The 23,617-nt window shown below is 41.2% G+C and overlaps 2 protein-coding genes across 2 annotated transcripts in view; both read left to right on the top strand.

Annotated features, from left to right (window-relative positions):
* Positions 1-23,617, top strand: part of LOC103127621 (uncharacterized) — a 163,792-nt gene that overhangs the window by 87,819 nt on the left and 52,356 nt on the right. The window contains 4 exon segments of the mRNA XM_060186434.1: positions 10,492-10,630; positions 11,329-11,395; positions 14,570-14,591; positions 15,976-16,335. Of these exon segments, the coding sequence (XP_060042417.1) occupies positions 10,492-10,630; positions 11,329-11,395; positions 14,570-14,591; positions 15,976-16,335 (588 nt within the window).
* On the top strand, positions 14,887-19,183 carry LOC132536832 (carcinoembryonic antigen-related cell adhesion molecule 8-like). Its single transcript, XM_060186060.1, has 3 exons — positions 14,887-15,081; positions 15,976-16,335; positions 19,050-19,183. Exons 1-3 carry the CDS (start codon positions 15,018-15,020, stop codon positions 19,166-19,168), a joined length of 543 nt encoding a protein of 180 aa, XP_060042043.1. The 5' UTR covers positions 14,887-15,017; the 3' UTR covers positions 19,169-19,183.

Raw genomic sequence — 23,617 nt, 5'->3', positions numbered from 1 at the left:
GCCAGAAATCTGCATCCACATTCAGCAATGCCCCAAGAGTTCCTTAAGCTGAGTCCCTACAGGGAAAGAAAGACCCAGCTCTTCTCAGGTTTCCCAAGCAGTTTTCCTGGATGACCCAGTACTGAGATCACCAGGTTTGCTAGACCCCTCCAGCACCCACCTGGATTCTGTCCCACAGGAGCTACTGGTCCATGAGTGTGAAGGTCACAGAGATTCAAAGACCTGACAACACAAGAGAAGCCTGACCACACACCCTGGGCTTCCTCTCAGCTTCTGGCAGCCTTGCATATGTCACAGGATTTTCTTGCTCCCAGACTCCAGTGTGAAAATAATTATCTGAGACTCCTATAATGACTGGGTGGTGGGGGGAGGTATCCATGCTGTTTCCTGGACATGTGTTGAAGCATCATTTTGAAAGTGTTTGGACAGGCATAAATATTAGAGACAGAGAAGCAGAGAGAGAGAGAGAGAGAGAGAGAGAGAGAGAGAGACTACAATGCCGTATCTTCTTTCAGTGCAGTTGAGATAGGACTCAAAGCTGGGTCGTGCACAGGACAAGGAAGTGCACTATCTAAGGGAGCTATTCACTGACTCAACATTAATAATCCTTACAAAGTGCCATGGGAGATACTGATCCATAGCAGGGATGACATCTCTGTGGTAAGACCCTCTGCTATAGAACCTAAGAGGTTCCAACTCTGAAAGGAAAATCAGGGCATTGAAAGAAATTAGAATTGCTCAGTTCACTGTTACTATGTGTTTGTGCAACTATTGATACAAATATGGATATGGTGTGTGTGTGTGTGTGTGTGTGTGTGTGTGTGTGTGTGTGTGTGTGTGTACAGGTGGAAAATCATAGATGCAGAGGATTCAGCAGTCCCCAGGGACTGAAACATGAGCAGAGGAAGGTAGAATAAAAATACAAGGGACACACATGAGAGGGAAGGACAAGAAGTGTCTTGGTATACAACCTGCTCACCTCAACACATGCCCCTGCAAAACCTTCCTGCCTCAGGAGGAGACTCAGCACAGAGGGAGGAAGCACCTCAGAGCTGACACTCAGGAGCAGCTGTGCTGGGAGCATTTCTGGAGCCCAGGCTCTTCTCTCAGAGGGAGGACACAGCAGCCAGCAACCATCATGGAGGGCCCTGTCCACAGAGGGTATGTCCCCTAGCAAGGACTACTGCTGGCAGGTGAGAAGGGGCCATCCCTGGGGAATTAAAGGAGGGTGGGGAACAGAGATTTGGGGATTGCAGAATGCTACAAGGGACAGAAGGTTTTGAATGAAATAGAGGGGACAAAGAAGCAAGAGTATGATGGGATAAGATCAAATCTCAGTGACATGAAATTATATATGAGGGAATAATCTAGCCATTTTACCGGTCCAAATTATGGGGTCTACAGTTAACAGTATTTATATACTTTCCTCATATTTGGGAGCTACTCTCTGTTCTGATTCAGCTTTCTAGGCCTGTTCTCAACTCGGACACCACCTTCCCAGACAATACTTTTAACTCACCTGCATGTTAGCTATAAGGCTCGGACAAAAATTACTAAAGTGATGGGCCCCTTGGAATATACCTAAAATAGATTTCCTAGCTTCTTCCCACACGAAGACCCTTATTTCCATCTGCTCTATTCTTACCTTTAGATTACTGATTATTAAATAATTTGTTCTGCCTTATATGCTACTGATTTTCTACCTAAATTGCAGATGACCTCACCAATGTGTCCTGGAACCTCACCTTTTCAGAACCTTATCCCACTAAAGAAAGATAAAAACAGGCTGGGGTTATGGATCAACCTGCTAATGTCCATGTTCACTGAATAAGCAGATACAGAAGCCAGACCTCTCACCTTCTATACCCCATAAAGAATTTTGGTTCATACTCCTGTGGGATAAAGAATAGGGAATCTTCCACTGGAGGGGATGGGATATGGAACTCTGGTGGTTATAGTATATAATTGTACCCCTAATGATACAATCCTGTTAATCATTATTAAATCACTAAAAAAACTATTGACAATAATAACAACTGGTATAAGTGTAGCAACAGCAACAATTTCAACCACAGAGACTAAAACTGCCCTCCAACCAATCTCAGAACATGGAACATAAACACCGGGAAGTGGAGGGCCTGGGGCATAATATATTTATTTACAGATGTCTTGCAGCCTGTTCCATGACTAGAGGGCCAACACAATTACAAGCCTCTGCTTCATGGAGCTCACACTCTAAGGGGGAAGACAAAATAAAGAATCTAGAATATCAGATCAGATACTAACAAAGCAAGAAACCCCCCTCCCCCAGTGAAGGCAGATGCCATTAAAGCAGGTGGAAAGGGAAGGCAGCTCCCAGAAGCACAGATGACAAGTACCATATTATAAAGAAGAACAGATTAATGACCTAGACTATCCATAAATAGTAAATATCAAATAAAAGCTTTTTTTGCTATTATAGTTTAGTTTTCTTGCACAACAAGAAATGACCACTGATCTAATTCTGTATTTCACAGAAAAACGTGAGCTTATATTATTATTTATCCCTTTGTATTAATTGCCATCAGGCTTACCAGAGGAAGAGAGGGAGAGGAAGAAAGCATTCTTCAGGCCATAATAGCTGAAAACTTCTCTAGTCTAGACAACATCAAAGATATAACGATTCAAGAAGCCCAGAGGGTCCCAAACAGAATTAACCCAGACCGAAAGACACCATGACACATCATATTTAGAATGGAAAGGAATAAGGATAAAGAAAGGATCCTGAAGGCTGCAAGAGAAAAACAAAGAGTCACCTACAGAGGAAAACCCATAAGATTAGCAGCAGACTTTTCCACACAAACACTACAGGCCAGAAGATAATGGCAAGATATCTATCGAGTGCTCAATGAGAAAGGCTTTCAACCAAGAATACTATATCCTGCTAGACTGTCATTCAGACTAGATGGAGGCATCAAAACCTTCTCAGATAAGCAACAGTTGAAGTAATCAACTATCACCAAGCCTGCCCTGAAAGAAGTTCTGAAAGGTCTTCTATAAACAGTCAGACCATCATAAATAGGCCATATATCAGAACACTCTAAAACTCTACAAGAATGGGGTTAAATATCTTCAACCTTTGATATCAATAAATGTCAATGGCCTGAATTCACCCATTAAAAGACACAGAGTAGGAAGATGGATCAGAAAATACAACCCAACAATATGCTGTCTACAGGAAACCCACCTAACTCAACAAGACAAACACAGACTTAAAGTGAAAGGATGGAAAACTTATCATTTTCCTTCTTTTCTAAGTCAAACCTGTTGCTACTTCCAAATGTCCTTCTTTTTTTCTTCTTCTTCTCTCTCTGGGTCTTGGGATCTTGATGGAATTGGAATTCAAAGTCTCCTGGTCATCTTCCCCTAACATTGCTCCCCCTCTGGGGATATGAACTAACATTCTTTTTGGAGTGCAGGTTGTAGTTCTGGCTTGCTTATCTGCTAAACATGGGCTTTGGAAAGTCAATCGTGTTTCTATCTTTCCTAGTGAGGTAGGGCTCTGGAAAGGTGAGGTTCTGGGACATACTGGTGAGGTCACCTGCCCAGGGAAGTCAGGATGGAATCGTAGTAGCATCTGAAAATTGGTGGGTGAAAGGCAGTAAGATACAAGACAAAAACAATAAAACTGAATAATAAACAAGAACCAATAATTCAGAATAGAGCAGATGGTAATAGTGATCTTAGGGTGAAGAGAAGATAGGAGGTCTATTTTAGGTATTTTCCTAGGGGGATATAACTTTAGTAATTTTTGTTTGAGCTTGAGAGTCAACATGCAGGTGAATTAAAATCCTGTGAAATGAGATAAGCCAGAAAGAGAAGAATGTATATGGGATGATCCTACTCATGAACAGAAGTTGAGAAATAAGAAAAGAAAGAGAAACTTAAAGCAGAACTTGGACTGGGATTGAAGTATTACGCCAAAGTAAGACTGGAAGGAAAGTGGATTCTCAGGTCCACCAAAAGGTTGTAGGAGTGGGGACATAGACTCTTGGTGGTGGAACCAGTGTTAAATTATACTCTCATTAATTTATAATCTTTTAAATTACTATTTATTCAATATACCAGAGGAAAAATAGATTGGACATGTATCAAGTTCATTAACTGACTAGATTTCAGTTCTGAGTACATATTCCTTTAGTTTAAGCACTTAATATTTCCAATTTGTAAGCTGATTGAATTCTATATCTATATTATTCATACTTATTTATACAGACATTTTCAGGAATCGAGCATGCCTATACCTCCATAGGAACACAACCTGAATCACATAACTAACAGATGGCAATATTAGAGCACTGGAACTAAAAATCCAGAACTACAAACACTCTCTTCAAATATATAGAATAACCTGATAAAGAGTGATCATTGATCAGCACACATAAGTATTTCTGTTATTCAATCACCTGATTTATACAGAGTATGAAGTTTATAATCAACAGAAAAAAAATTAAAAAGAATTGGTGATTGTAAAAGTATAAAGTACAATGAAGTCATGAAAGGTATGGTCACAATTCATGTTATTTTTCTAAAGGGAATACAAAATCACTGCACAATAAACAATACAAATCATATTTATATAAGAATATCTGGGGTTGGGCAGTAGCACAGTGGGTTAAGCGCATATAGTGCAAAGTGCAGGACCAGCATAGGGATCCTGGTAAACGCCCCCGGCTCCCCACCTGCAAGGGGGTTGCTTCACAAGCAGTGAAGCAGGTCTGCAGGTGTCTATCTTTCTTTGCCCCTTCTGTCTTCCCCTCCTCTCTCGATTTCTCACTGTCCTATCCAGCAACAACAACAGCAATTACAACAACAACAATAATGACAACAACAAGGGTAACAACAAGGGCAAAAAAATGAGAAAAATGACCTTCAGGAGCAGTGGATTCGCAGTGCAGGCACCAAGTCCCAGCAATAACCCCTGAAAGAAAAGAAAAAAAAAGAAAAAAAAGAAATATCCAGAGCCCTGGGTGGTAGTCTACCTGGTTGAAGGTACATGTTAAAATCCTGGTTACTACCTACAGGGGGGAAGCTTCACAAGTTTTGAGGCAGTGTTTCAGGTGTCTCTCTGTCTCTCTCCCTCTATATACCTTCTCCTCTATTTTTAGAAGAATTTAAATTCTTTCCTAAAGAAATAAAAAATGAGGGGGTTAGGAGGTAGCGCAGTGGTTTAAGCACACATAGAGCGAAGCACAAGGACTGGCCTAAGGATCCCAGTTCGAGCCCCCGGTTCCCTCCTGCAGGGGTTTCAGAAATTATTCATTTTATAATTAAAATTGGTACCTTATACCCATCTCTCATTTCCCTATAGTTCTCTACATAACCAATAAGAACTTAATATCCATAACAAATCAAAAGTCATGAAATTTAACAGACAAAAGTAAAATGGAACTTAAATCAGGCAAAGAACTTGCCACTTTTTATGTTTCATTTAGAACATGAAATGGTTGGGCCAGGCGGCGGCTCATCTGGTTGAGTGCACACCTTATAATGCACGAGGATCTGGGTTCAAGTCCCTGGTTCCCACCTGCAGGGGGAAAGCTTCACAAGTGGTGAACAGGGTTGCAGGTGTCTCTCTCCCGCTCTATGCCCCCTTCCCCTCTCAATTTCTTTCTGCCTCTATCCAATAATAAATCAACAAAGCAAAAAAAAAAAAAAAAAAGAACATGAAATGGTTTGTTCAAAATGCTTAAGCATCATCAATACATTGCAAGTGTAGTAAACTGATGAGTTTAATTTCCAACTAATTACCAGTCAACAAAGTTAATTAGTTGATAATTATCAATGACTTTGACATTCAGCATTATTCCAAGATTTATTAATTTGCTATATGAACTTGAAAAAGAATGTTTCACTAACTTTATATGCTCTCAGTAAACTAGGGAGTCAGGAACTGATGAGAAATTAAGAACAAACAGGGTACGTTATTCAGGCAAGTCTCTGTTAGACCTACAGATGAAAACCTACATAGACCTACAGATGAAAACCATAGACCTACAGATGAAAACCATACATATAATGCTTTCTTAAAGAGAAAAGTACATCAGCAAGTTTGAATAAACATGCTGATCACAAGCCCCAGAGATCTCAGTGTGTGATTAAACCCCTTTGCAAACTCCCCATGCCAGCACCCTTTACTTTCTCAAATTCCCTTATTACTCGGTCCCTATGTAAGCACATATAACAGCCCGGGAGCAAGGTGTTATCTGGAAAATAAATATGTCACCTTCTAAGGCATCACACACCTAAATAAGCCTGCATTTTACCATACTAAATCTTAGATCCTGTGTACTTATTGTCAACCAGCAGGCAAAGAGATTTTGGCAGGTAGTAACAATACTACTTCAATGTCTACATTGTGCAGTTAATTTTACAGACTTATCAGCACTCTATCAAACATATATACCTACAAGGTGATGGCTATGAAATCCACAACCACTAGGAGAAAATACAGCATAGCAACTCAAATTTAGCAAGACATTCTCTTCATGTGAGTTAAACATTTATTAAGACTGATACTTAATAATAAATATCAAATGTCAATGAATCGGTGTTATCTAGACACCTATTTATATGTACAGTATGTTACTAGCCAATAAAAATGTGAAATATACCAGGCACTAGGCAGTGGAACACACAATTAAGTGTATATGTTACCAAGCTCAGGGACCCTGTTTCAAGCCCCTGGTTCCTACCAGCAGGAGAAAAGCTTCACAAGTGGTGAAGCAGGTCTACAGGTGTCTCTCTTTCTCTCTCCCTCTCTATCTCCCCTCCCCTTCTCAATTTTTTCTGTACTATCAAATTAAATAATAAATACATATTTTAAAACGTTAAATATCAGACACTTGATATGTATATAGATATCATATGATATCTATATATATGATATATATATATAGATGTGTATGCCAATTACTCCAAGTACTTTGCAAAAAACAAAATAAGAGAGTATGAAATCTATTCAAATTAGACCAAAAAGCAATAAATGCTAGAGAAGTGGGGAATTTTCCCTCAGTTCTCTCTCTTACCATTTGGTGATCACAGAAAAACACTTTGCTGGCTTGATAAGACTTATCCTGAGATATCTGCTCCAGAGAGAAGAGATTCTGGACCTCTAGCCAGATAAATAGTAAGTATTCTTATGACATCAGTCTCTTGGTCTCTATATTCAGGGTTCTGAAAGAAGCGAGAGTGGTAGAACTTTATCACTTTTGATAAAAAAAAGTTTTAACATTAGCATGGTATAATGTTGATGAACTAATTTTTGGTTCAATAATTAGAACTTATGTGAATACCTTTGCTCCAAGAGAAGGCTTATTTTTAACTTTTCTCTGACTTTTGTATCAATAGTAATCAAAAGTGAAAGATAGAACAGCAAAATAGCTCACTTGGATAGTGTATTGCTTTACCATGTGCACAGCCCAGGTTAGACCCGGGCCCCCATGCCATTGAAGGTATGTGTGTGTGTGGTTTGTTTCCTTTACTCTCTAGCTTTCTGTCTTACTCTTACAGTCTGAAAAAGTCAGAGAAGACCAAAAAAAAGTGATAATTACAGGTTACCTACATAGGCTTTCCCTTTTGTTACCTTTTAAGTGATGATTATAACTAATGAGATGATTATCTTTGATCATAAGTCACAAGATACAGGTAGCCATATGAATCTGACAAAGTTTAAGAGCTTGTGAATCTGAGCTTAGGAAAGACACAAAGAAAACTGGGTAGACTTCAGGGTTTATATATCCCATTCCAAGAGGAAAAATGAAAAATTTTAAACAATTAAGAATAACAGAACCACCAAAGTTTTTTTCATCCTCAGGCCAATTTCTTTTCATTTTTTTGATTATCTTTATTTATTTATTGGATAGAGACAGCCAGAAATTGAGAGGAAAGGGGAGATAGAGCAGGAGAGAGATAGTGAAACAGAGAGACACCTGCAGCCCTGCTTCACCACTCATGAAGCTTTCTCCCTGCAGGTGGGGACCAGGGGCTTGAACATGGGTCCTTGTGCACTGTGACATGTGCGCTCAACCAGGTGCACCACCACCTGGCCCCTCAGGACAATTTCTATTGAGTGGACCTATAAGTTTTGCATCTTTTGCTCTTTTTCTTAGAATGCCAACTACATTCATGACAAAAACAAAGTAAAACAAATAAACAAAAACATATAAATTCTTATCAAGTTGAACCATGATTGAAAAACATGTCCTGGAGATCATTCTCACCAATGATCTTTAATGTGGAATACATAATCGCATGCCCCACAAATAAAAAAGTCCTCAACTTTTTTAAAAGTTTTTTAAAAATATATTTTATTTATTTATTCCCTTTTGTTGCCCTTGTTGTTTTGTTGTTGTAGTTATTATTATTGTTATTATTGATGTTCTTGTTGGATAGGACAGAGATAAACTGCACGGTAGAGTTTAGGAAAACAATCTGCTCTTTTTATAAGAGAATACACCTAGAAATAGAGTTACTTTAGCAATGCTCTGGAATGTCCCATTTGACAATAAATTGTACAGATGTGAGTATGACCACTTTCAAGGAAGAAAGGTAGAGTTTATGCAAAGAGTAACAAACATTATCAGCTTCATGCTCTCTTCTTACTTGGAGACAACCTAAATAGCTGGATTGGGAAGGTCATCTCCTGCTAGGCTCAGGAGCACAAGATATCTTATGCATGTGAAGAAAATACAAACTATTTCCAATCTGTAGTTAGTGTATACAAATGTAAATGAAAGTCCTTAGTGAAACTTCTTACTTACCTTCAAATGCTATTATGGGCAAAATATTCTGTAGAATACTACCCTGCCACAGCTATATACAAGATGCTCGGTATTATACAGCAAGGCCTAACAAAGGGACTTTTCAAAGTTAACCCAATTACCAAATAATGAGATGATAACAATAACTATCCATTGTCTTCCTGAACCCTAAGACAGCAGGAACCTCACATTTCCACTATAGAGCCTATATTTCTCCCAGTCCTGGAACCTTAGGGTGGAGCCCACTTTCCTGCATGCTTCTCTCAGTTCAAATCAAATAATATTGCAACTTCGGATCACAACCTAATCAATGCAACGAGTGCCACCTCAACATGCTTCACTTCAGACTGTGTCCAGAGACTTCAGGTATGGAATGACAACCCTTCAGCTTCATCACTCGGGTGAGACCTTTCCTTTCATAGTATTCTCTAATTCCATCCCAGGTGGTCCACTCCCAATAAAGTCCCCAAACCTAGTTATAGTCCAGATCCCTTGAGATAGAGCATATGTTCACACATGCCCATAAACCAGGGAAAAATATATACCTGAAAGCAGAAGTACACAGGAGTCTGCAGGGATTACCCCCCCCCCAACACTTCATCTGCATTATTCCAACCTTTAGGTCCATGATTGTTCAACAATTTCTTTGGCTTTGTATGTTAACTCTCTTTTCAGCCACCAGGTTCAGGATGCCAGCATGATGCCGACCAGACTTCCCTGGACTGATGATCCTACCAATGTGTCCTGGAGCCCTGCTTCTTCAGAGCCCCACCCTACTAGGGAAAGAGAGAGGCAGACTGGGAGTATGGACCAACCAGTCAACGCCCATGTTCAGCGGGGAAGCAATTACAGAAGCCAGACCTTCCACCTTCTGCAACCCACAAGACCCTGGGTCCATTCTCCCAGAGAGACAGAGAATGGGAAAGTTATCAGGGGAGGGGATGGGATATGGAGATCAGGTTGTGGGAATTGTGTGTAGCTGTACCCCTCTTATCCTACGGTTTTGTTAATGTCTCCTTTCTTAAATAAATAAAAAAGAAAGCTGTATTATTTTCATGTTGTCCTTTCCTTTCATCTTCAATTCCGCATCAACTGAGTCTCATCCCAAAACAACTGCTATCTTGCTTAACCAGTTTAATGTGCTGGAAAACTGACTTGTTTTCCTTCTTGCCTTGGGCATGCAGCTTCTACAAGTTCTTCTTGTTCTAGCCTTTGCCCTTCTTCCTTAGCCAGTCAACAGCGTCAGGTTGAGCCTGATGTAAAGTTTCGAGACCTCCTTTGAATCTAGAGAGGTGGCAGTCGTTGACTATGTGGGTCATAGTCTGTCTGTAGCCGCAGGGTCAGTTCGGGTCGAAATTTAATAACACTGATGGCAATTCAAAACACAGATGAACAGATTATGAGTTGCACCTCATTTACAACAAGGTAAGTCTGGACAAAGGGGCTGAGCAGTAGTGCACACAGATGAATGCACATTTTGCCCAGTACAAGGACCTAAAGAATAAAAGAAAGAAAAAATGGTCACTGAGGAACAAGCACCAAGCCCTAGTGACAATCCTGGTCACAACTAAAAAAAAAATTAAAAACTAAAACGATTGGACAGAAAAGTAACTTCTACTTGAGTTGCAGCAAGGGTCTATTGGAGGACCATAGAGGAACTGTGTAAGTCTTTTAGATTTCCTATGTCTAGGGGTAGCCCTGGATCTCGGTGTGATAACCAACATTGAAACATCTTTGTGGGTGCCTCTAGTATTGTCTAACAGTGTCATAGACGGTTTCCAATTGTCTGAACTGAATATTGATTATATATTTGAATGTATTTTGTCACGGTAGAAAGATAGGGAAAGAGAGAGAGAATAACACTAAAGCTTCCTTCAATACAATGAGTTACAGAACAAACCTGGTTCACACACATGGCAAAGCAGTGCACTATCCAAGTGAGCTGTATCATTTTTTAAATAATCATCTAATGCTATAATTTTGACCCAACTGAAAAGAGAATTTCATTCTAAGTGCATATCTGAGAAAAATATACCAGAGGAAAAAGTTAAAGTTCCACCTCAAGGAAACAAAGTTCCACCTAGAGGCAATGCAGATATTTTACTACCCACATTGCTTCATATCTCAAATATTATCTCTATGAACAATGCCTCTCTGAAATACCTAATGGAGGTATTAAGATAAAAATATTCAGTCTTTTCCCCTGTTGACACTGGGGCTTGCTTCACTGTTCAAAACCTACTTTTTTCATATAGAAAGACAGAAATAGAGATAGACAAACAGAAAACAAGGAAACACAGTTCCAAAGTTTCCTCCAGTGTGGTGAGGTCCAGGTTCCCACCTGAGCTGCACACATAGAAACAAAAGTGCAGTATCCTAGTGAACTGCTTTGCCAGCTCCCACAAAGTCTTTTAATTGTGAGCAGTTGCTATGGTGATTGCTGCTCAGGTATGCATCTTTCTCACTAAAGACCTGGAACTCCTTCTATATGGCTTTGACATAGGTAAACCTATGTTGGCCTTTCCAGAGTCTCCTTGGGATTGTTTATCAAAGGATCCAGTAGCTCTTTGGATGAGTTTAGCACTGCACCAAACGTATGGCTAAATGTATCAGTATAAACATGGGTGTAGGCCAATTTAGGTAAAAAAAATATATAACTCTATGGACACAGTTAAAACACTCTGTTATTCACTCTACATCATACCTCTAGAAGTGGGAAATTTTAGTAAGTATTCTGTTTTTCAAGGCAATGTAATTATTTACACACATTCATAAGGATCTGTTCTTTTTTATTTTTTTTATTTATAAAAAGGAAACACCAATCACACAATAATTTGAATCCACCTGCATATCAGATTTCAGGCTCAGGGGGAAAAAACTAGTATAGCTACAGGTCCTTTGGGATATAACTAAAATATGCCTATTAGCTATCTACAAAGTGGAGGATCCCCCCCCTACTCTTCATCTGCACTATTCCAGCCTTTAGGTCCATGATTGCTCAACAATTTATTTGGATCTGTTCTTTTTACAAGAGATTACATCTAGAAAAAGAGCTACTTTAGCAATGCTCTGACTGGAATGTCCAATTTGACAATAAATTGCACAGATGTGAATTAAGGAAGCAAGGTAGAGTTTAGGAAAACAATCTGCTCTTTTTATAAGAGAATACACCTAGAAATAGAGTTACTTTAGCAATGCTCTGGAATGTCCCATTTGACAATAAATTGTACAGATGTGAGTATGACCACTTTCAAGGAAGAAAGGTAGAATTTATGCAAAGAGTAACAAACATTATCAGCTTCATGCTCTCTTCTTACTTGGAGACAACCTAAATAGTTGGGTTGGGAAGGTCATCTCCTGCTAGGCTCAGGAGCACAAGATATCTTATGCATGTGAAGAAAATACAAACTATTTCCAATCTGTAGTTAGTGTATACAAATGTGAATGAAAGTCCTTAGTGAAACTTCTTACTTACCTTTGAATGCTATTATGGGCAAAATATTCTGTAGAATACTACCCTGCCATTTAAAAATACGATATTTTGCTTTCTGAAACAAACTGGGTGGGAATGAAGGTGATTGTGCTTCATAAAGTTAGTAAGAAAGTGAAAGACAACTCCTGAGTGATTTCATTGATAAGTGGGACATAGAGAATTTAAATACATAAACTTGCAAAAAAAGTCATAGTCAAACTGTATCTCTCAGATTTTATGAGAACTATGGTAGTTATCATGGGGAGGGTCACAGAACTTTGGTGGTAGGTGTGATGTCTGACTACAACCTTATATTTTATAATCTTGTAAGTCACTATTAAATCACTAATAAATTTAAAAATTTAAAGAGTTAAGGTCCTGGAAGCTGATAATGTGGAAAACTGGGAAATGTTATCCCTAATAAAAGGGAAAAAAACAACAAAAAATTTTAAAATAAATATTCTACATGAAGTTCCTTACAAAATTTTCAACAAGGAGAAAAATTTAAATAAAAAAGCTAATGCAATTGATTATTACTCTTCTTGTACCAGGTAAGTAATAGGCCATGAGCCTTCCACTCACTGGTTGAATCCACAGACCACAGTTCAAACTCATTTCCCTACTTCCCCTTTTGTTTTATTGTCTTTGAATTTTGTATGTATATGTGCATACCATAAAATGGAGGGAGTGGGATGGAGAACTCTGGTGATGTGAAATGTGTGGAATTGTACCCCTCTTATCCAAGAGACTTGTCATTCATAATGAAATTTAAAAAAAAGAAATATTCTAAACATACCGCTATGTAGTATTATCAAAAACTGTAAAGTTGATTATATGCCCCCAAAAGCAAGACATATTTTACCAATGCATTTGAGCTTTGAGGGTGAAGAATTGGTTCATCAGTGACATTCATGCCTCTCAAATGTGAAGCCCTGGGTGGGTTCCACAGAAGAATACATAATGGAGAAGTACCCTGGCATGCTTCTCTCTTTTTATCAATCTCCAAGTAGCTACACAAAAATAAGAAAGTAATAATTAACTTTCACCATGTAAAAATATTTTTACACATTTTACTTATTCATTCATGTATGAGATAGATACAGAGAGAAGCTGATATGCAAGGGAGAGAGGGAGAGACAAAGAGAGATACCTGCGTCACTGATCATGAAATTCCTCCCTAAAAGTGGAGACCAGGACTTTGAACTTGGGTCCCTGTGCATGGTAACACGTGCAACCAACTGGGTGTGCCACCACCTGGACCCCAACATAAAATATTAACAGTGTCCGATCTTCATACTGATTATATTCCATAAGCCACCAGAATTTTGAACCTCTATCTAGCCGTGTGCTCAACATTGGGAAGTGCTGGAATTCAAAGCCCTTCTAAAAAGAATGACCTAGTTCATATCTCACTAGGATTTCCCAAATAGCCCAAGCACTGCAAACACCAGGTGTTCCAAGACCCTTCCAACACCCATCTAGACTTTATCCCACAGGACCCACCAGTCCATACACACTAAGGTCACAGCATCTTAGAGGCATTTCACTACAATATAAAACTGATTTCATCCCCTCATCCTATTTGCCTATGCTTGAATCTTTATTTGATGTAGATAATTTGGTATATCTTGCGTAAGAAGGACCACCTGAGTCTTCTAACACACCAAAATTGTAGAAGTAAGTAACCCTGAAGTACCTCCAGAGAAGCTAATGAAGCTGCACTTTGATGGTGTCACCTGGACATTAGAACTATTTATAAAATTTCACAGGAGGAGGGAGGCTGGGTAGTGGTGCACCTGGATGAGAGCACATATTACTGTGTGTAAAGGATCAGGTTCAAGACCCTGGTCCCCACCTGCAAGGGGATTTTCATATGTGGTGAAGAAGTGTTGCAGGTCTCTCTCTCTTCCCCCACCTCTCTCCCTCTCTTCCCCTTCCCTCTCAACTTCACTCTGTCTATCTAAACTAAACAAAAGTAAAATACATTAAAATATTTTAATGGGGGCTGGGTAGTGGTGCACCTGGTTTAGTGCACATATTATAATGTGCAAGAACCCACACTCAAACCGCTGGCCCCCACCTGCAGGGGGAAAGCTTTTTGAGTGGTGAAGCATTGCTGCAGGTGCCTCTCTTTCTCCCTCTCTGTCTCCCCCCACACTCTGAATTTCTGACTGCCTCTATCCAATAAATAAAGATAATTTAAAAAATTAAAAAAGATTTTAATGATCCACAGGAGACACTGGTGGAGAGTAGTGGACAGTAGATGTGAATTCTCTTTGACAATATCTTCTTATAGCAACTCTGGATCCTATACGAAGGTAAACTTCATATGAAGGAAAAATTCCAGAAACAAATGATAGGGAATGCCTGGTTTATTGTAATGCTAGGTCTGTGTTTGCAAACAGGGGTATGTAAATGTATGCATATGTATGTAGGAGAATTATAGATGAGGAAGTAGAGACTCCAGAAGTTCCAGAGACCCAATTATTGATAGAAGAAGGAGAGAAGATGACAAGGGACATATGATAGAATGAGAGTGGAGGAGGGCGGCGGAGAGGGAAGGTCCAGACTCCACCCCTTACTGTGTGACCCTATAAAGACCTGCCACTTTGAGAGGAGGCTGTGCACAGAGGGAGGAGACTCCTCAGAGCTGACAGTCAGAAGCAGCTGTGCTGGGAGCATTTCTGGAGCCCAAGCTCTTCTCTCAGAGGGAGGACACCAGGACACAGCAGACATCAGTCCTCATGGAGCCCAGTTCAGCCCCTATCCACAGAGGGCGTGTTCACTGGCAAGGGCTCCTGCTGGCAGGTGAGAGGGGGCCATTCCTGGGGTGGGGAGGGTAGTTAGAGAACAGAAATGAGATTCTGGGGCCTCTTCAAAAGGATGATGGAATAGAGGGTTCTGATTATTCCAGGAGGGAGAGTACGCAGGGACAGTTTATGATGGGATTTGGACTCAGACAGGCAGTTCTCAATGGCACAGAATTGATAACTAAGTGAATAATGTAGTGACTGTGTCTTTCCAAGTTATTTATTATAAAGTAAATATGTTTAAAAATTAATGACAGGGAAGTTGTAATATGTACTGGAATACTACTTCATCAAGAAATGATGGAATTTTCTCTTTTGTTACAACTTGGATGGGCCATGAAGGAAATTTTTTAAGGAAAATAATCCAGAAAAAGGACACATACCAAATGGTGTCACAGGTGTGACTTAAGAAACAAAGAAAGAAAAAAAATACAGGGTAAAACTCAGTCAGATATGATTTGTTGCAGAAGGACTCTAAAGTAGGAAGGGGGGGAAGGACCTGCAAAGGAGGGTTAAAACCCAGTGTCCTAGCGTGAAGGAACAGAGCAAGTTGGTGGAGTATCTGCTGTGATGACAATGATCATCTCTCAGCCCTACCTACAGTGCTACAGGTTTATCTCTCTTCTTATATCCTCCTTCCCTCTCAATTTCTCTCAGTCTCTAACCAAAATAAATATTTAAAGGAGGTCATGCTGCTGATCTTAAGCTTGTATGACAACACACACACACACACACACACACACACACACACACACTTCCTAATACATAACAACGGAATATTATGATATACTCAGAAATTAATTTATAATATTTTCTGTAAATTAAGTTAGTGCTGCATCTTTCCAGTTCTATACATAACAGACTAATAATGAAATTTCTGTTTCCCTACTAGTGTTACTCTTAACCATCTGGATGCCAAACTATACTACCCAGCTCATTTTTCAAGTAGCCCCCAAAGCTCCCAATGTTGGAGGAGGTGTTCTGCTATATGTGAATAACATATCTACGGATGCATCTGTCTATTTCTGGTACATGGGGGAAAGTATCTACTCAAGGAAACTAATTTTAGCACATTCATATCGCAAGAAAAGAACATACTATGGGCCTGCTTACAGCAGTCGAATGGAACTACTTGACAATGGCTCCCTGGGAATTCTCAATCTCACAGCGAAGGACACAGGATACTTTACCTTCCGTGTTATGAAGAGACACTATCAAACAGAAGAATTAACTAGGCATGTCCGAGTCTACTGTAAGTATTTCTCTCTAAGTATGGGTACTAGTGGGTGAATTACTTCATAACTACTGCTGCTAGTATTGTATACACACACACACACACACACACACACACACACACACACCAGCCTGGACCATGACTCCATGCCACTCTGCATTTTATCCCAAGATAGTGTTCAAGCATCATGCAGTCTAAACACAGTAGAAAAAGAAAATCACAGGAATAAATTCCTTACTAAAATTCACACTGCGTCACATTTCTAGTAGAAAAAAGGACCAATCTGATGAGGAAATTAAAGAAGGTATCAGTCTGTGTCCAACTGCTTGAGTCTCTCCCCATTATAAGGCTTCTGAGAAGACTATTTAGATCTTGATTAGGACATGACCTGAATTAACCTAAAGATCCACACATAGAAGTTATATAAGGCAGCCACATGTCCAGACCCCTGTCTAAGCACTCCTGACTGCAGTGACACTGGGGAAGACTGTCAGGGATTGGTTTGATCTCCTGAGCTGGACATGACTATGAATAGAGATTTTCCAGTTGTCCAAATTTTGAGGATCCTGAGCAACATACCAGCCAAAGATGAGACTCAAAGCTACATACGGACATAGATAGAGCCAGGTCCTTAATGCGCAAGTCAGCGTGGGGACACAGACAAGGACCCCAGATATTTAACCAAATGCTCTGGACTTAGGAAACTACAGAGGAAAGTGGGGTTTCCCAGGGGTTAACAGAGGAAAGAAGATGAACCTGAAAGCTCCTACCAATTGGGAATCAGACCAGGGAGTGATTCTCATGGAAACAAATAGTAGCAGATAGTGTTCCATCAAAAAGCATTTCTACAAAGACTTAAGTGATTACACATGACTAAAGGTTGGTCACAGACAACAAGGCTAGTCCAAGACCATTTGTCACAGAGACGTTTTATTCGGGGGAAACTAAGGCACAAAGAGATACTCTAATTCTGAACCTCACAACACTGGTGGCAGATCAGATGTCTGTCTGCACACACATTCCCTCTCATGTCCCCTGCCAGGGTCCTAGGAAGTTCATGTGGACACTGGCACAGGCCATCAGTTCAGAGCTTCCTGTTAGCTATCCAAGACTCCCAGGGGGTGTCAGCAAATTAACTTATAAGATTTGAAAACTAAATTTCTTGCACTGAGAATCAGAACCAGGGCCTTCCTTCCAGTGGATAGTCCACCTCTCCCTGTACAAGTCACCTACTTGTTTTCTTTTCTTTTTTTTCTAAATATTTATTTATTCCCTTTCATTGCCCTGTTGTTTTATTGTTGTAGTTATTAGTGTTGTTGTTGTTGGATAGTACAGAGAGAAATAGAGAGAGGAGGGCAAGACAGAGAGAAGGGAGAAATCAAGACCTGCTTCATTTCCTATGAAGCGACTCTCCTACAGGTGGGGAGCAGGGGGCTCAAACTGGGATCTTTACGCTGGTTCTCGTGCTTTCCTCCACGTGCACTTAACCTGCTGTGCTACTGTCTACTTGTTTTCTTATGTGAGGTATCATGGCTATGAAAATTGGCCATTTCACTCCCCACTCTGTACCAGTCACAGTGTCTCCATTAGGAAGTAGGCAGGAGTGAGTGGCATATAAATGAATGAACAGGTGATCCAGTCTTTGGAGACCAAAGATGGGGCCGAGTTCTAGAAGACTCTTTTCTTTCTTCACATAAACAGAGACCAGGGTTGCAACTTTTGACTATAGTCCTTTAACAAGGGGCATCTATGGTAACTGTGGAATTACTTGGCCATTGGTAGTTTTTCAGTCGGCTCTTCGTATCTGGAACATATTAATCACTTAAAAGCTTCACTTCTATGGCCCTGGCTTTTTCTGAACCTCTCTGCTCCTTCTATTATTTTTTAATATTTTTATTAATGATATAATAATTATTGTCAAAATTATGGGATAAGAGGGGTAGTATCCATACAATTCAATTCCCACCACCAGAGCTCCATATCCCCCACCCCCAACCCACTTAGAAGTTTCCCTATTCCTTATCCCTCTGGGAGTATGGACCAAAGATCTTAAAGGGCAGCAGAAGGTGAGAGGTCTGGCTTCTGTAATTGCCTCTCCTCTGACATGGACCTTGACATACCCCCAGCCCATTTCTATCTTTCTCTCTTGGGGTAGGGCACTGATTTTGTTTTTCCTCCAGGGTTATTGCTGGGGCTCAGTGCCGGTACTATGAATCCACTGCTCCTGGTGGCCTTTTTTTTTCTTTCTTCATTTTATTGAATAGGATAGAGTGAAATTGAGAGAGGAGGGGGGAGGGGGAGGTAGAAAGAGGAAAAGAGAGGCATCTACATATCTGCTTCACTGCTTGTGAAGTGTACCCCTGCAGATGGGAAGCCGGAGGCTCAAACCCGGATCCTTGTGCAAGGCCCTGTGCTTAGTATATGTGTGCTTAACCCAGTGCATGACCACCTGACTGTCCAGGGACAACTTCTTTAAAATTACGATCCAAGTATGTATCTATAAATTTGGTATTTCTTAGTTTTGTTTTTTTTTTTTTTAATCAAGTGACTACCTAGTGGTAGATCTTCCAGAACCTTTCTTAGATCTATGGAGAATAATAACTTTCAAAAACAAAACAATTTTACTTCCTAGCATAATTTTTTTTCTGTCTCCAGGCTTACTCAAATGGTCTTACTATTATAGAATCATTTTCTTAATATTTTTAAATTAATTTGCTGTCCTCATCCTACAGATGTTCCCCTGCAAAAAGACCCAGGACCTACTAGAAAGGGTCCTGGCCATAGTCTGAGTGATCTTTATAGACTCTCGGAGGTGCTGGGAGGGTATAAGATCTCCCAGGAAGTAGCTTGAAAGCAGGACCAAGAGGCATTCTCAATCTATCACTTGTCCTGTTTCTCCACAGAACCATGATTCAAGTCTCCAGTCAAGCCAGTATAACCACAATGACAGAAAATGGCGACCTGTCCATGACCTTCCTCACTAGTGACACTAGGACCTCCTTCCTTCCCATGTTTCTTCAGTGAGTCTGTGGTTCACAGAGAGGATGAAGCTGTGCTGAGTCAGCAACACCCTCCCATAGGCTCTTCAGGAGGGAGCATGCTGGAAATCATCAGAGTGAAACCTCCAACCCCATCAGTCCCAACAAAAGTGGAATTAGAGTTGAGATGAACCATGATCCTCCTCTTTTATCTATAAGTAAACCCTGAAGAAAAGCTCTTATATGTGAAATTAGAGAGGATAATGCTTTATTCTAAGAGTTGTAAGCAATGGAATAAAGATGGAGCATTTTGGAAAGACAGTTGGTCTCAACAAATTCACACAAAAAAACTGAAATGGCAATTGTTGTTATTATTGACAAATGTCTCATCACTCCAGATCCTACCTCTTGTTGGTAACAACTACACCATTTCCACAGTAGAAGGGACACGGATTCCCTGAGAGGATAAGCTGTGGTCATGTGATGAGAGTGGGGCACATGACTGGGTTTCAGGAGAAACTGTGTTTCTCCTCAATGGGGAGGTGTGGGTGATACCTGAATTCAGACATGGTTATAAGAATGGACCAAAACACTCATGAGGGTAGGGGCCGGGTGGTGGTGCACCTGGTTGAGCGCACACATTATAATATGCAAGGACCCAGGTTTGAGCCTCCCAGTACCCACATACAAGGGTAAAACTTCATGAGTGGTTAAGCAATGTTTTAGGTGTCTCTGTCTTTCTTCCTCTCTATTACCACTTTCCCTTTTGATGTCTGGCTGTCTTTATTAAGTAAATAAGTAAAAATAATACCAAAAAAATTAAAAAGAAATAAAAGCACTCATGAGGGTGACAACACCAAGTCAAAATGTACTTTACAAAATGTGATCTTCCAGGATCCACTTGGTGAGAATTGGGAGAAGGTTTTGAAGAGTACACGCTTAAGCTCAGACTCTGGGGAAAAGTGCAAGCTGACTGAAGGTATGGTGTGAGGCCCCATCCATATGTACAGACTCCACTTCACCCCAGCCCATCTGGATGGCATCTCCGTGAAGGGCAGGGAGTGAATCAGAGAGATGGATCTTCTGCAGACAGTCCCCCTGGTTAACAGCCAACACAAGAGGCTCATTCAGTTGAGGTCCCTCCATCACTCATAAAGAGGCACTCAGGCACCTGCTGATGGGGGGCTTGAATCATGCTAGAAGGAAGCCCAAATCACTGGGAAACACCTTTGACACTGGGACTCTGGCCACTAGGACATCCTTCTTCTTCTAGCGTTTGCCCTTCTTCCGTAGCCAGTCAACAGCGTCAGGTTGAGCCTGATGTAAAGTTTCGAGACCTCCTTTGAATCTGGAGAGGTGGCAGTCGTTGACTATGTGGGTCATAGTCTGTCTGGAGCCGCAGGGGCAGTTCGGGTCGTCTCTGGCTCCCCAGCAATGGAACATAGCGGCGCACCGGCCGTGGCCTGTTCGATACCGATTGAGGAGGGCCCAATCATAACGTGCTAGGTCAAAGCCGGGTTGACACTTGCAGGGGTCTGTGATGAGGTGTTTGTTCTTTACCTCAGCTGACTGCCAACTCTGTTTCCAAGAGTCTGGAACAGAGAAGTTCAGTGTAGGCATAGGGGACCAGATTGGGTGACGAGACGTCAAGCGTTGGACAGGGTGGGTGAAGATATCCGCGTATATTGGCAGGTCCGGTCGAGCGTAGAACGTGGGAAATGAACTTAGATGATGCCGCATCCCGACGAATATCTGGCGGGGCGATGTTGCTAAGAACTGGCAGCCATGGAACCGGGGTGGAACGGATGGTTCCAGAAATTATCCTCATGGAGGAATATAATTTGGAATCGACCAAGTGGACATGGGGGCTACGGAACCATACTGGGGACATCCTGAGAGAGGAGGACATTCTAAGAGAGGACTCTGGTGGGTCCTGGGCATATTCACAGCATTAACTTTCTCCAAGACGCTAACACTCACTGGCAACTCCTCCCCCCAGGAGTAATCGGATGGTGTACCTTTAAGTCCATTTGGAAAAAGCAGCTCCTAAACTTATCCTCAATATGTGCTGATACAGGCAGTCAGACAATCAACAACACCAGAAGGCAGCATCACCTAGAGGAGTCACCCAGTGCCTGTGACACTGCAAATACCCTGAGCTGGTCCGTGGCAGTGATGGTCTCTCTCCACCCCAGCCCACAGCGGCTTCCTTCATTTCATTCTTGGTGAGCTCACTCATTCTGCCTAATCTGTCTCAGGGAACACATGACAGTATCTCCTTTTTTTTTGTTTTGTTTTGTTTTTTTGTTTTTTACCTCCAGGGTTATTGCGAGGGCTCAGTGCCTGCACCATGAATCCAATGTTCCTGGGGGCCTTTTTTTTTCCCCTTTTGTTGTTGTAGCCTTGCTGTGATGACAATATCTCCTGTGAGCACATATGGGCCACTTCTAGGTCCACCTCCAGGTATGAAATAACTAAAGACCCAGGAGAACATCCCCTCCCCCAACACACACTCCATCTCACAGGTAGCTGAGCTCACACCTATGAGATCCCAGGAATCCAGAGTCAGGTCAGGCCAGGAGGTTTGATTCTGGGAGGTGACTGTGGGATGTACTAGTAGGACAAAATGGCACATAGAGAAAAAAGGGAAAAGAAATAACACAAGTAACCTTAGCAAGCAAAGACTGCAAAAGCTGAATAAGGGTAAGAGACTGGCATACTTTAACGATGACTCTTTAGTCACTATCAGGCCATCCTATCAGCTGGGGCCCTAATCGGGGAGTCCTGAGATCCCCAAACAGGCTTGATGGGCCTAGACCTCGAATAAATCCCTCTCTTCATTATTACCAGTCATTTCTATAGGAACAACAAAATAGACCCCTTTGTGCGCCCCCATAGGACCTTGCCCACAACTTGTATTAACAATGGTACAGAATGTTCTATCCTCTGAAGGGAAGAGGGACAACATACTTTATGCTACACCTGAGGAAGATGGGTCGATATTGGGGCAGCATGGAATGTTCCTACTCATAACCACAGAATGTGAGCTCAGATCTAGAGGGATGCAGAGGTCACACAGGCTCCTAAGCTGAATATGGGCCCCAGACTAAATCAAATCGATGGGCTTTACAGTCAACAATATTTATACTCCATTCCCATATTAAGGAGCTACTCTCTTCCCTGACCTAGCTTTCTATTCCTTTTCCGGCCATGATATCAACTCCCCAGAAAATAACTTGGATCCACCTGCATATCAGATTTCAGAGACACAGAAGCTTCTCTTTGTGCCTGAGGGTAAAGGACTTAAGAACAGGGTGAGATGGGCCGAGGATCCTAGTTAGGAAGCTCTCAGTGACATAGAATTGGTAAGAGAATAGTCTAGTTACTACAACTTCTTTATTTATCACAAGGCTTGCATATTTTAAACTATGATGATAATAATAGCAATTGGTAATAATGATCACTTTCAATGAGGGGCATATGATTGCCTTAATATCCAACCTCAGGTCATGGGAAAGAAACAACAGGACATGGAGACCCTGGAACATTACTCATTCATTCACAGGTGTATAAGGTCCTGCCCACCATTGTGGAGGAGCAGGAGGAACAATATCAGACAAGTGTCCACCCCCACAGAGCTCACACTCCATGGGGAGAAAGATAACAAAAGCTTGAGGTTGTGAGATTAGGACTTACAAGTGTCACGAAGGCAACAGAGCAGGGAAAGGTCCTCCAGTGGTGACAGAGGGTCTTTGGAGTAGGTAGGCAGAGAAGGCAGCTCCCAGGGATCTGAGGGTCAGGAGGACTGAGCCAGGCAGACACCAGGGGAAGGGGACTGGAGTGTGAAAAGTTCACAAAGATCTTCGTCATGGTGGTATGCTGAACCTACAGGGCCAACATTTACACACAAGCAAATACATCCTAATACATAGCTAACTGAAGGTTAAGAACATAGAACTGTGGGTCGGCAGTAGCACAACAGGTTAAACGCACATGGTGCGAAGCACAAGGACGGCATAAGGATCCTGGTTCGAGCCCCTGGCTCCCCACCTGCAGGGAGGTCGCTTCACATGCAGTGAAGCAGGTCTGTAGGTGTCTTATCTTTCTCTCCCCCTCTCTGTCTTCTCTTCCTCTCTCTGTCCTGTCCAACAATAATTATAACAACGATAAACAAGGGCAACAAAAGAGAAAAAAAAGCCTACAGGAGCAGTGGATTAGCAGTGTAGACACTGAGCCCCAGCATTAACCCTGGAGGGAAAAAAAAAAACCAAAAACCTCATAACTGAAGTCCCTATCTGTATTATTATTATTATTATTATGTC

This window comes from Erinaceus europaeus, chromosome 2 (genome assembly GCF_950295315.1).
Source record: "Erinaceus europaeus chromosome 2, mEriEur2.1, whole genome shotgun sequence".
Classification (NCBI taxonomy): domain Eukaryota; kingdom Metazoa; phylum Chordata; class Mammalia; order Eulipotyphla; family Erinaceidae; genus Erinaceus; species Erinaceus europaeus.
This window is presented reverse-complemented; position numbering and strand designations above follow the sequence as displayed.

What these genes read in the sequence shown, in the direction of transcription:
- LOC132536832 (XM_060186060.1), top strand. Translation starts at nt 15,018, where the DNA reads ATGGAGCCCAGTTCAGCCCCTATCCACAGAGGGCGTGTTCACTGGCAA. An exon ending in GCAAGGGCTCCTGCTGGCAG is followed by an intron (nt 15,082 to 15,975) that starts GTGAGAGGGGGC and finishes TTTCCCTACTAG; the next exon opens with TGTTACTCTTAACCATCTGG. An exon ending in TAGGCATGTCCGAGTCTACT is followed by an intron (nt 16,336 to 19,049) that starts GTAAGTATTTCT and finishes CTCATCCTACAG; the next exon opens with ATGTTCCCCTGCAAAAAGAC.